This window comes from Hemiscyllium ocellatum, chromosome 19 (assembly GCF_020745735.1).
Source record: "Hemiscyllium ocellatum isolate sHemOce1 chromosome 19, sHemOce1.pat.X.cur, whole genome shotgun sequence".
Taxonomy (NCBI): domain Eukaryota; kingdom Metazoa; phylum Chordata; class Chondrichthyes; order Orectolobiformes; family Hemiscylliidae; genus Hemiscyllium; species Hemiscyllium ocellatum.
This window is the reverse complement of record NC_083419.1, coordinates 37,298,180-37,312,509: the sequence shown is the minus strand read 5'-3', so window position 1 is coordinate 37,312,509 and position 14,330 is coordinate 37,298,180. Positions and strand designations below refer to the sequence as shown.

The 14,330-nt window shown below is 41.6% G+C and overlaps 1 protein-coding gene across 1 annotated transcript in view; it reads left to right on the top strand.

Annotated features, from left to right (window-relative positions):
• si:dkey-97m3.1 (fatty acyl-CoA reductase 1) overlaps positions 1–14,330 on the top strand; it is a 198,510-nt gene that overhangs the window by 49,371 nt on the left and 134,809 nt on the right. Inside the window, exon 2 of the mRNA XM_060839365.1 lies at positions 9,262–9,485. Coding sequence (XP_060695348.1) covers positions 9,297–9,485 — 189 coding nt within the window. The 5' untranslated portion in view covers positions 9,262–9,296. The remainder of the gene's footprint in view (positions 1–9,261; positions 9,486–14,330) is intronic.

Genomic DNA, 14,330 nt, shown 5'->3' with positions numbered 1-14,330 from the left:
GGTGACGGACGACGTAAGTGTTTATGAATGCACTGTCAATCAGGCAGGCTGCTTTGTTCTGGATGATGTCAAGCTTCGTGAGTGTTGTTGGAGTTGCATTCATTCAGGCAAGTAGAGAGTATTCCATTATGCTTCTGACTTGGGGGTCATGTGTGTAATGGACGTGTTTTAGGCAGTCAGAAGGTGAGTTACCCATTACAGCATTCCTGGCCTCTTATCTCTTCTTGTAGCTGCATATTTAAATGGCTAGTCCAATTCAGTTTCTGGTCATGGTAATCCCCTGGATGTTGATAGTGGGAGATTCAGAGATAGTAACATCTTTGAATGTCAAGGGGTGGTGTGGATTGTCTCATAGCAGATGGGCATTGTCTGACATTTATGGCATGAATGTTACTTGCTCAAGCCTGGAATATTCAGCTTAATCCTGGAAGTTGTCCAAGTCTTACCACATTTGGACATAGACTGCAGTAATTGAAGTATCAAGTATCAAGCTAACATATTCAGCTAATATCCCTCCTCTAACCAGTTTTCAATGAGGCAGCTAAAGATGTTTGGGCCAAGGACACCACTCTGTGGAACTCCTGCAGAGATTTTATGGAAATGTGATAATTGACTTCCAAAAACCAGACTCATCTCCCTTGTGCTAGGTATACCTCTAACCAAAGGGAGTTTCTACCTGATTTCCATTAACTCTAACTTTGCTCAGATTCCTTGATGCTGCACTTGATCAACTACTGCCAAGATGTAAAGTGCTGTCACTGTCACCACATATCCAGAACTAAGCTGTTTTGTCCATCTTTGAACCAAGGCAGCAATGAGGTCGGGAGCTGATTTGCCCTGCCAGAACCCAAACTGAGTGTCAGTAGGAAGAGTATTACGAAGTAAATACTGTGTGATTGTACTTTTGATTACCCCTTCTGTCACTTTCCTGATGTTCAAAGTAGACTGATGGACAAAAAATCAACTAAATCTTTCTTTATAACTCAATCCTTACATTCATAAACTTTTGGTGGCATTATTAATGATAAGCAGGCAATGTTCTGGGGACCTGGGTTCGAATCCTACCTGGCAGATGGTGGAATTTATATTCAATAATAATCTGGAAATAAGGGGTTCATGATGACTGTGGAACCATTGCTTATTGTTGGAAAATACCCATCTGGTTCACTAATGTTCTTTAGGGAATGAAATGTGCCATCCTTATCTGCTTTCGCCTATAAGTGACTCCAGACACCCCAGACTCCAGCCTTCTGGGCAATTAAGGATGGGCAATTAAATGTTGGTCGAGTCAATGATACCTACATCCATGAATTAATAAAAATGAACCCAAAGAGTACAATGAAAAACTTATTCCAGGATGTGACATGCATGGAAATTGTGTGCAGGCAGCTGTGAAAAATGATAACTATCACTATTTGTGACCAAGGCTGCATAATTTACCATTGATGTGATTCATGATGCTAATAATATTTTTTGAAGTAGAAATGTCTAAATACCTTAACAATGGAATTTTATCAAAATATATATCTTGCTGACCTGGATCAGGGTGGTCGATGTCTGGAGATACCATATATTTACTGGATCATACAAATTATACTGTTGGCTCTCTTACAGTTTCAAGTGTGAAAAATCAAAGACAGCATCAAAATTACTTACAGTTACAGAATTTGTCATCTCCATTGTTAATTAAAAAAAAATTGCAAATAGAAAGGAAGCTGAAGTAATGTTGTATCTGCAAAACTCACTGAAATTGCTGCGTTAACAAAAACACTAGTGACCTTCTGCAGATTCCTTTGGGTGAACATTTTTTATTAACACAAAAACAGTGAAAACATGCTATGGTTTTATCATGCTGGAAGGAATGAATCAACAAAAGAAAGAAATCAGAGACATAAATGACAAAATTAGCATTTGTTGGCTGTGTAAACAATATGAAATCAGTGACTCGCTGGAGATCAGGTAGGTCCAGCAGTCAGTGTTGCTGTCCAGCAGCCTCAACTGAAAAGTAGAGAAGTGTGGATGTGGAAAAAGGTTTGGACCAGGTTTGACTATCAACACCCACTCTGCTGTAAGTTAATATATGAAGGCCAAATATTGGTAGCTGTATGTGTATGCCGGGTGAGGATGAAATGTGATTGATAGCTTCATGTGGCACTGTGAACTGTAACCCAGGAGTTAATCACAACTTCTGGTGGAAGAACGGGAGCAGAACTTGGTTAGAGCTGCAGTGATGGTCAGGAGGTCAGCCAAGAGGACTGCATAAAATATGAGTTCCCTAATTGGGGCTGACAGATAAGAACAGGAGTGTCAGACATCCTGTTCAGTCTGAGAGCTGGCTCTGAGGGAGCTGGATCAGTGTCAAGGACTCTCCGTATGTAAATAAAGGGCGACTTGATGATGGGATGGGATTCTGTGGAGTTATTTCAAAAACAACTATTGTTTCATATACTATGAGCTTTGCATATTTTTAGAAAAAAGTAAATGCTGCAATATAACTTAAAGTAATCAGCACTTTCTCCTGGAAAAGTGTTTGATAACAGAATGGAATCTCTGCAGGGGGCGGCAGGAAATTCTCCCAAGCTATTTTCATGCTCCTCCTAGCAACTGGGTATGTGTTTGACTTATAATGGTGGTGTGGGTCATCTTGCTTTTTGAGTCATCTCAGAGAAAATGAGAACCAAAAAAGTGACATTTGTAATTTTTATTAAATAAAAGCAGCTCAGTAATGTTGAATGGCATTAATGGAATGCTGCAGTGACTTCCTGTGTGACACAAAAATTTAACTTTACTTTTGTAAGTGGAGTGTGGTTAGCTGTTTTACATTTTAAATTATTGTGATAATTTCATCTGCATCATGTTTGTTCAGCAAGTTGAGCTGCTTCAGTTGTGGGAATAAACAGCACGACTTTTCTTACTGTCCAGGACAAATCACGCGGTTTCCATAGCCACGGTATTTGCATACAAATTTGTGTGTATGGGGACTGCTCAGTAATGCCAAACACGCCAGCCTAAAATGTAAACCTGCTATGAATTATTGTAATCAAGCTGTGTTGTAATTCAGGACTGACGCCTGATTCTAAGTTTCAGCATGCTAGGTTCTGTAAATGCTGCATGGGCAGTCCTTGCTGAGCTGATCTTCAGCAAAGCGTATTCTCTGCAGATTCTGCCATTTGTTTGCATGTTGTGCACTTGAGCATTTAAAATAGGATGTCAGAGGTGGGAATAAATCTGCTAATATATGTGCCAAAACACTATCCGACTCTGAAGATGATAATTTAACTGATTCACTGTTGGTTCTGATTGCTCAATGTTTATTGAAATATTGATCACTGGCTGCTATTCAGTTTGCTTTTGCCTCTAATTTCAATTTACTCAGTTCTGTGGCGATTTTCATGGAATTGCTACATTGTGTTATAGAAACACAATGAAAATAGTTGGCATGTAAACAGATACTGCAGCAAGTGGTACTTAGAGTATACTACACTCATACCTTGCTGTTACTACTGGTGAGGTTAAAATAATACCAAAAGCTAGTAGATTTACAAAATAATATGCCATCGTTAGAATGTTAAGAGCATAAACCTTGTCATCCTTCCCATGTTAGTTACTATTCAATTCAACAAATAACAACTTCCTGACCATGACTCCCATACCTTCTTTGTTCACATTTACCAGGAGAAATGCACTAATGTTATTGTGTTGTTCACTAGTTTGAAAATATAAACCTCCCAAAGCCACACATTTTGTAAGTCTGCAAAAAATCCAAGAGTGATGAACTAATGTAAAAGTCTAAGTACATATAATTCTGATCTATTACACGCTGGAATTGTACAGCCCTTATGTTGAGAAACAGACACGTGTGGGTGCCACCTTCAGGCACCAGAAGCTGCTGAATTGTTGCAGTAGTTACATCCCAGAATCTCAAAAGCTGATCACAAAAGGACATGCATTCTGCTGCAAAAGATTTCAACCTGAACCTCTCTTAAAGGGCCAGCTTGAGATGAGATAATTGTGAAGAACTTTGCAATTTAAAAGTTTCTGAAAATACTCTGAAGTGAAGGTGTTGTAGTGCATTCCTAGATTTAGCAGGGTGCAATACTTTGTCCGCAGAGTGGAGAGGATCAGGTAACCTGGCCACACAACAGTTTTGAGGGCTGCGTTCGCAGTGCCACTGCATTTGCAGGATGATGGGGAGATGGATCAGAAGTTGGAGGGGGAGTAAGCTCTGAGTGTTACCCTCTATCAAATTGCAGTGTCAGAAGATTGTTGGCAGGCCAGCCAATGGACCTTGCACCTTGGATTGCATTGCCCAACAATATTGTACTATACACCACCCCATGTACTGGCTCCTCTGCAGCAGGACCTCCAGTGAGCTGGAACAGGAATCATTCTTTACCTTTGGTAGGACTGCAGCCTACTGATGTACATCACAACTCTGTACCACCCTGTCCGGGATGTGAAATTGCTGGTCACCATAAGTGCCCAATCAAATGACATAGTGTTATCCTTGAGATTGAGCAGGTGACACTTCTAGGATGTCTGAAATCAGAAAATTGCAAAAGGAAAGTTAGAAGAGGGAAGGGTATTGGGTGGAGAGTGTGATCTTAGTAACTTGACCATCATGTCATATGACAAAATGAGAGTGAGCATGGAGTTGAGAACAAGCATGAGACAGTCACTTGCTGATATCTTTATTGTTCTCATCTTCCATTGCTGGCTTGGGCTCTGTTGCAGCTGAACTATTAATCTGAGAGCCATGTCTGTACAGCTTTGTCCCCAGAGAGATTTCCTCTGCTCATCTGTGTGTGTTCCAGCTTGCCCGGCAACAGAAATGATGAAAGAAAAGTGTGATTATGCTTGAATAATCTGCTTGTCACAGCTGAACGATTGGCAGTCTGTGGAGGCAGTGAGAGATGGTTCTGAGAATGGAGGTAGCTGGATAGTAGACCTGAGTCTACGGAGTCAAGTCGCCTGCTGGGCGAGAAATGGGCTATGGTTCATTGAACAATGTTAGTGGCTGGTAGAATGATACATAGGAGCTGTCTTGAAGATGTGCTCACTGTCTTGGTACCCATCTATTCCATTAGATCTCCTGTGGTAGTGCTGCTACATCATTGAGTCCAGATGATGGGAATTGATCTCCCTGAACGCGTAACGTCAAGCCCCTTTGAGGATGTTCCTTCAGGGCCTTCTAGACCCAGTGGAACAATGTCATCTCTCCTTCTGTCATCCTGTATCAATCAGGGCTGCTGTGCAGTATCTATGGCTGTGCACCAAACTATTTTTGTTCAGGGGCTCTCTGCGAAAGCTTCCTGAGGGAGATTTTTGAAGGCAACGTTTCTTTCCCACTAAGTCCTTTGTTGGAAGAAAGTTGGTTGTTAGCTTCTGTATTGTGTTTTTAAAGTTTTCTTGTTTAGATGATTAAGATAGCATAAATACCAACACTGTTAACTCTTAACTTACCAACATTACTAACTCTTTTAACTTTGAATCTATGTTAATATATGGTAACTGGAACTCCCAAACACTGTTTCCAAGATGAGATCTCACTCAGTTCGTACACCCACTGTTTTGCCTACCTCCATCTCTAGCCAACACTTGGGGCTCTGCTGCCTGTTCACTGCCTGGCTCTGGATTAGCCAAAGTGACACTTCCAGCTCATCCAATCACACACTCTTCCCATCTGATCTTGCCATTTCTCCAGTACCTGATTCTTTCTTGTGAGGAGCTGCAGGAGCGGGAATCAGGGGAATCCCTAATTGGATGAGCATGAGAAACATGCATGGGAGAAACAGAACATCTGATTAAGCTGCAGTTGTCAGGGATTCTATCTCTCCATCCACATGGGCCAGTCTTTCTTTGGTTGATTTTTCACAAGCGATTTAGGGGTTTTGGAATGAATTCATCTACTGGTGAATATAGTTTAAGGGCTGACTTGGACTCCTTTGTCAGCCCTGATGTTCCATCTTTCCAGTTCATAAACACAGCAGTGACCTTCTGTGAATCATGCAGCTGTCCTTCTAAGAGGAACAGACTGCCTTTAAGAACAGAATTTAGTGCTGATTGGACAAGAGCAAGAGCCATTAGAATTAGAATTAGAATTCCTGCAGTGTGGAAACAGGCCCTTTGGCCTAAGTCCACACCAAACCTCCGAAGAGTAACCCATCCAGACCCATTCCCCTAGTACTCAGCATTTGTCCCTGATTAATACACCTAGCCTCCACATCCCTGAACACTATAGGCAACTTAGCAAGGCCAATTCACCTAACTTGCACATCTTTGGAAATCAGAGCACCCAGAGGAAACCCACGCAGACACGGGGAGAATATGCAAACTCCACACAGTCGCCCGAGAATGTCAGGTCCTTGGTGCTGTGAGGCAGCAGTACTAACCACTGAGCCAATGTGCTGCCTCAAAGTATTCAGCCCAACAGTACTATCAGATAAGTGAGATGATAGCACCAAGCGTACCTGCTTCTACTCCCACCTGATGTAGCCCAGCAGCCGTTGTGACTCCCTTACCCAAATCATAGTTTGAGGGATTTTTTTCTGAACCAAAATGCTCAGTACATTCCTGACAACAATTATTGATAAACATCATTCACGTGAAACAGAATGCTGTCAATGGCAAACTGTACAAAATAAATTGCCCATTCTATTCGGCCCACTGTTCACTATAGAGTCATCTCAACTCCTGGTCCATTGTACTGTGGGAGAAATATAGATTGTTCACTAATTATTTTTCAAATCTGCTTAGAATTGCTGAGTTGTTCTGAGTGAATGTTCCCTCTCAACCTGTCAGTACCTGTGTGCAGTAGCAGTTATGATTAGGCACCTGGAAGCTTCTGTGGGTACGCAGGCTTCTGGGATGGACCTCAAAACATCAGAGAGTGTACGTTAGAAATCAGCGTATCATATATGCTCAAGTGATAGCCGATCTCTTGTAAAGGTTGAGCCCGATGTTTAGCTAAAAAAATCTGGAATTTTCTATATATCTCATATAAAAGTCAACCTTAGATCTTCCCAGTTAACAGGTCAACATTTCTAAGTCAAGGTATCATCCTGTGTATAAATGTTACAATGAAGAAATGCATGTTTATTTTCCTGCTATTATGTAATTTGTTGAACAATTCACACCAGTTTGTTGCAAAGGTTAGACATTCCTGATGAAGGGCTTATGCCCGAAACGTCGAATTTCCTACTCCTTGGATGCTGCCTGACCTGCTGTGCTTTAACCAGCAACGCATTTTCAACAGGTTTAAGATGCATCAGGTTAGAATCAGGTGACAACCAACCATGTGGAATACAGTCACATACTTTTTGAAATTTCTTTAATATTTTGTGTAAAAATGCCCTCCAGAAAAAAAAACAAACAATATACAGCAGTGTTTAAACTGAAAGTTATTGAAGTTGCAGAGAAGACAAATAACTGTGTAGCAGCAAGATTTTGTGTTTCTGAGAAACTTGTGAGAGACTGGAAAAGATATCGAACCAACTACAGACAATGCTGAAAGGAAAATGTGCCAACAGAGGTAAACCTAGGTAGTCAGGCAGGAGGCTGGGAGAACACAGCAAGCAAGGCAGCATCAGAAGTGGAGAAGTCGACGTTTTGTGTGTAGCTGCAGATGGGGGATGGGGGAGACAGGTAGAGGGTATGGCCTGGTCTAAGGAAGGCATGAATCCAGTAGATGACTGAGAGGAATGGAAGGGAGGGGGAAGGGCTGGTAAAGGAGTTGGGGGATGGGAAAGGAGGTTATTTGAAATTGGAGAGCTCAGTGTTGAGTTCTCTGGACTGTATGCTGCCCAGGCAGAAGGTGAGGTATTGTTCCTCAAGTTTGCAAATTGATTCAATGTGGCAATGGAGGAGGTCAGGATGATCATATCAGAAAGGGAATGGGAAGGCGAATTAAAATGGGCAGTGACTGGGGGGCTGAGTCAGCCCGTTCTCCATGGATGCATCCTGGAGAAAAAACATCCATGAAAGGTGGCACTATGTGGGCTCTATCACTGATCTGTGAATGGATTGTTAATTCATGGAAGGAAATAAAATCTGACACTCTTTCTAAATCATTAAAGAAATATGGAATTTCGAATGCATTAGCTGGTACAAAGGGTGATTATCTATGGGATGACATAGATGACGAAGAAGAAGTAGATGATGTGCTACCTCTAACTGCGGACAGCGAAGATGAAGCGGATTCATGCAATGATATCATTCATCCTGATGACTATGAAGCTTTATTCAGTGCTGAGGATGTTGAACAGGGTGATTTTGCAGGATTTCAATGAACTTTTATATTTGACATGCTTAATTTAAAGTGTACCATGTAATTGTGATTTAAAGCTGTTTTATATTTCTTATTCACCTTTTGTATGTATAAATAAAAGCTTACTAACTCATGCTTGATTCTATCGCCTTTATCTGGTAATTACTGTAATTCGTCATGTTTTTCACTTTATTTGTTTGGAGACCAGTTGGGCTCCTGCTAATGATACGGTATTTTGGACGGTAGCATGAATTTCAGCCCCTCGAAAGTAGTAGCCATAAAATAGTTGTCCCAATAAATTAAATCTTAAAAAAAGTCTAAAAAGTTTGACTTTTAAATGAGTATATATGGTAATTACATTGTAAGAGTAACAGTGATATTAATTAAAAGGTATTAACTTCACGAGTGTTTTTCTTCTCAGTAACAAATACAAAATTCATTGTTGTAGACAGGATTCTTCAGTAATGCTGTATAGTGCTGATATCTTATGTAACATCTGCAACCCAGCTAATTTCTTGCCTTTTTGCTTACATTGTAAATAGATGAATTATTTTTGTTCATACATGCATATCCAACTGACTTATTCCATAATGTATTCATATGATAAAGCTTTCTCCTGTTATTCTTATTAGTAATCTCTTGGTATTCTCTTAGCCATCTCTTTTTGCAGTCTGTTTTAATGCAAAAAAGAAATACAAAGTTTGCCAGAACTTGGATATACAACCTCCAGCCCAGTATTTTCAGCCTGTGTATTTACCCTGCTTCACTAACCATTCTTTAACTGCCTGTTAATCGTTGGTCAGTTTTTCAGACAAATTTCAAACAGCAGAGGAGGAAGGAACTAAGAAAACAAACTTCTTTTTGTGATTGACCTATATGATTTCATGGCAGATGCTTATGAATCATCCTCTCTGCGAGAAGGAAGGAGAACTAAAAGTGTGCAAGTGATATATATGTTAAGTTGTACTCATGTTGTTAATATCTTTTCAATCAAGGAATACTGCGAGAGGGAAAATAAAGGTTGGCCACCATGTCATCGATTGCTGCTTACTATGCAGGAAAAAATGTGCTCATCACAGGAGCCACTGGCTTCATGGGCAAAGTACTTGTGGAGAAACTCCTGCGGTCCTGCCCTGAGGTGAAAGCGATCTACATCTTGGTGAGGCCTAAAGCTGGACAGTCGATGCAGGCAAGAGTCACAGACATGATGAAGTGCAAGGTACGGTAATATAAAAGCAACCTTGGAAAAATGCAGCTGGTCTCTAATGTCTGACAATTCATTCTGTTTCTGAATTGACATACCATTTTACTAGATTGTCAACATAAACAGGCGAGAATGCTGAATATAACAGAGTTTTTATTTCATTTATTTATGTGATATGGGTATTGATGGCTGAAGCAGCATTTACTGCCTATCTCGAATTTCCCTTGAGAAGGTGGTGGTGAGCTACCTTCTTGAACTTCTGTAGTCCATATGCTGGAGGTTCACTAGAACTGCTGTTAGGAGGTAAGTTCCAGGGTTGTTCCAGCAACACTGAAGAAACAACAATATATTTTCTAGTCAGAATGACATGTAGCTTAGAGAGGAACTTTAAGATAGTGGTGTGCCCATTATTGACAGTAATGCCATTGAATGTCAAGGTGTGATAGTCGGTTTGTCTCATGTTGTAAATGGCCATTACCTCTTACTTTTATGTGCATTGAATGATAGAATCCCTACAGTGTGGAAGCAGGCCATTCAGCTCATCAAGCCACACTTACCCTCCAAACAGCATTTCACCCAGACTCACCCTCCCTACCCTGTCTCTGTAACCCTACATTTCTCGTGGCTAATCCACCTAGCCTGCACATCCTTGGATACTATGTGCAATTTAGTATGGCCAATCCACCTAACCTGCATATCTTTGGACTGTGGGAGAAAACTGGAGCACCTGCAGGAAATCCATGCAAACACTGGGAGAATGTGCAACCTCCTCACAGATAGTTTCCTGAGGCTGGAAGCGAATCTGGGTCCCTGGATCTGTGAGGCAGCAGCGTTAACCACTAAGTCACAATGCTGTCCAAGCTTGAAGGTTGTTCAGGCTTTGCTGCATTTGGATTGCTGACACATTTCCATTTAAGATTGGAGGGGAGGTTATTGATCAAGTTTCTGAAGATGGTTGAGCCTGGATTATTACCCTGAAAGACTCCTGTAGGTGATGATCTATGGCCAAGATGATTAACTATCAAGAAAAACAAGGATCTTCCTTTGTGTCAAGTGTGACTCAAATTGTAGAATGTTTTCCCCTGATTATCATTGATTGCAGTATTCATTGGTTTTCTTAAAGCCACAAACTTGATTAAATGCTACTTTTATGCCATCCTCACTCCCACTCTAGAGTGGAGCTCTTTGTCCACGTTTGGACCAAAGCTGTAATGAGGTCAATGAGTGGGCCTGATAGAACTCAAACTGAGCAACACTGAGCAGGTTATTGTTTAGTAAGTGTTGATTGATAACACAGTTGGTGACTTTGCCTGCTATCTCTTTGCTGAAGATTGAGAGCAGAATGATACAGTAATGATTGGCTGGGTTGGATTTACCCTGCTTTTTAATGTACAGGGCATACTTGGGCAATTTTCCACTTTGCCAGGTAACCATTTTTGTAAGATGTCAAGGGTTGCAGCTAGTTTTGGAGCACATGTTTTCAGTTCTATTACTGAAATGTTGTCAGAACACACAGTGCCTTCAGACATTTCTTGGTTATCCTGTGGAATGAATTGAGTTGGCTGAAGAGTGGCAACTGTGGACCTCAGGAGGAGATTGTGATTGATTATTCACTCAGCACATCAAGCTGAAGGTGGTTGCAAATACTTCAGCCTTCTATTTTACATTCATCTGTGGGGCTGTCCTGTCATTGGAATGGGAATATTTGTATAGCATCCTCGTCCAGTGAGTTGTTTAACTGTCGACTATTATTCTTGACAAGATGTGGCAAGACTGCAGAGTTTAGATCTGCTATGTTGGTTGTGTGTTTACTCAGCTCTGTGTACCTCATACTGGTGATGTGGTTTGGCTTGTGAGTAGCCTTGCTTTGTAGCTTCTCCAGTTTGAGAATTGCACATCTGAACTATTGACAACTCCTCAGATACTGAAGCAGTCCATGTTCAAATGCAGCAAGACCTGGACAACATCTGGGCTTGGGCTGACAAGTAGCAAGTAATATTTGTGCTACACAAACACTAAGCAATGACCAATAATCCATCTGCTGCCTCTTGACATTTAATGGTATTACCATCACTGAATCTTCCACTCTCAACATCCTTGGGGTTACTATTGACCAGATACTCACTGGACTCACCACATAAACACAATGGTTACAAGAGCAGGTCAGAGGCGAGAAGTTCCTCAGCGTGTAACTCACCTCCTGATTCCCCAAAACCTTTCCACATCTAGAAGGGGTGTAATGGAATACTGCCTCCCTACCTGCCTGAATGGGTGCAACTCCAACAACGCTCCAACCCATCCAGCACTTTCAACTTTCACTCTCTTTATCACTGACACCCAGGGGGCAGCATTATGTACCATCTACTAGATGCACTTCAGAAATTCACCAAATTTAATTCCAACTTTCCGAATGCATAACTTGTTACATCTAGAATGGTAAGCAGCAGTTCATGGATCATCGGAACCTGCACATTTGCCATGCTCGCCATACATCATTCCAACTTGGAACTACACCGGAGATTCTTCACTGCTACTGCTCAGATGACTTTGGAACTCCATCCTGAGCAGTATGGTGGTGTACATGCACCAGATGATCTACAGTAGTTCCAACTTCTCTAGGGCAATTTAGAGATGGACAATAGGTGCTGGCTTAGTGAAAATCACGTAACTTGTTTTGCTCACTGAGCTGTGGGTTTGATATCCAGACGTTTCGTTACCTAGCCAGGTAATGATCATCAGTGGCGACCTCCAAGTGAAGCGAAGCTGTTGTCTCCTGCTTTCTATTTATATCTTTCTCCTGGATGGGGTTCCTGGGGTTTGTGGTGATGTCATTTCCTGTTCGTTTTCTGAGGGGTTGATAGATGGCATCTAGATCTGTGTGTTTGTTTATGGCGTTGTGGTTGGAGTGCCATGCCTCTAGGAATTCTCTGGCATGTCTTTGCTTAGCCTGTCCCAGTCGAAATGGTGTTGTTTTTTCATCTGTGTGTAGGGCTTCGAGAGAGAGAGGGTCGTGTCTTTTTGTGGCTAGCTGGTGTTTGTGTATCCTGGTGGCTAACTTTCTTCCTGTTTGTCTTACGTGGTGTTTGCGGCAGTCCTTGCATGGAACTTGTAGATGAAGTTGGTTTTGTCCATGGGTTGTACTGGGTCTTTTAAGTTTGTTAGTTTTTGTTTGAGAGTGTTGGTTGGTTTGTATGCTACTAGGATTCCGAGGGGTCTTAGTAATCTGGCTGTCATTTCTGAAACTTCTTTGATGTATGGTAAGGTGGTTAGGGTTTCTGGCTGTGTTTGGTCTGCTTGTCGTGGTTTGTTCTTGAGGAATCTGCGCACTGTATTTTTTTGAATATCCGTTCTTCTTGAATACATTGTATAGGTGGTTCTCCTCTGTTTTCCGGAGTTTGTCTGTGCTGCAGTGTGTGGTGGCTCATTGGAATAGTGTTCTGATACAGCTTTGTTTGTGTCTGTTGGGATGGTTGCTGGTGTAGTTAAGTATTTGGTCAGTGTTTGTCGGTTTTCTGTATATGCAGGTTTGTAGTTCTCCCTGTCCTTTCTTTTGACTGTGACGTCCAGGAATGCAAGTTTGTTGTCGGTTTCTTCCTCCTTGGTGAACTTTTATGCCTGTGGAGGTGTTGTTGATGATGTTAAATGTCTCTTCTATCTTGTTATGTTTTGTGATGACAAAGGTATCATCTACATAGCGGACTAGCAAACTTAAAAGACCCAGTACGACCCATGGACAAAACCAATGTCATCTACAAAATTCCATGCAAGGACTGCCACAAACACTACGTAGGACAAACAGGAAGAAAGTTAGTCACCAGGATACATGAATACCAGCTAGCCACAAAAAGAACGACCCTCTCTCCCTCGTAGCCCTACACACGGATGAAAAAAAAACACCATTTCGACTGGGACAACACATCGATCCTGGGACAGGCTAAGCAAAGATATGCCAGAGAATTCCTAGAGGCCTGGCACTCCAACCACAACGCCATAAGCAAGCACATAGATTAGATTACTTACAGTGTGGAAACAGGCCCTTCGGCCCAACAAGTCCACACCGACCCGCCGAAGCGCAACCCACCCATACCCCTACATATACCCCTTATCTAACACTACGGGCAATTTAGCATGGCCAATTCACCTGACCCGCACATCTTTGGACTGTGGGAGGAAACCGGAGCACCCGGAGGAAACCCACGCAGACACGGGGAGATCTAGATGCCATCTATCAACCCCTCAGAAAATGAACAGGAAATGACATCACCACAAACCCCAGGAACCCCATCCAGGAGAAAGATATAAATAGAAAGCAGGAGACAACAGCTTCGCTTCATGTGGAGGTCGCCACTGATGATGTTACCTAGCCAGGTAATGAAACGTCTGGATATCAAACCTACAGCTCAGCGAGCAAACCTACACCCTAAACCTCAACCTGAGCTACAAACCTTCACAAACCTTACAAAACTTGTACATATCGTTGTTTCTTCTGTTTTTTCAAAAACCATTCCATAACTCATTTCCTCCAACATTTCCTTCCTCACAGGAAATGAAACGTTTCCATTCATCGCATTGCCTGAATTCAGCCATTGTTTAAAATGTTTGTCTTAATATGCAGCTTCCCAAATCCTATTGTTAATTTCGTAAAAGCCAGCACATCATGGCAAGATGTCTAAAGGAATAGCTGATAAATATAGTATACTTGAGCAGACGTGAGAGGCACTGACTTATATATTTCTGATCAACTGCTCATTCATACTTCTCATTTGCTTATTATTAAATATTATGCCAAATGAATTGTCTATGTCACCACTAACATTGAGAGAGAAGGAAGGTAAATTGGATGAGCTGAAAATGTGTTGC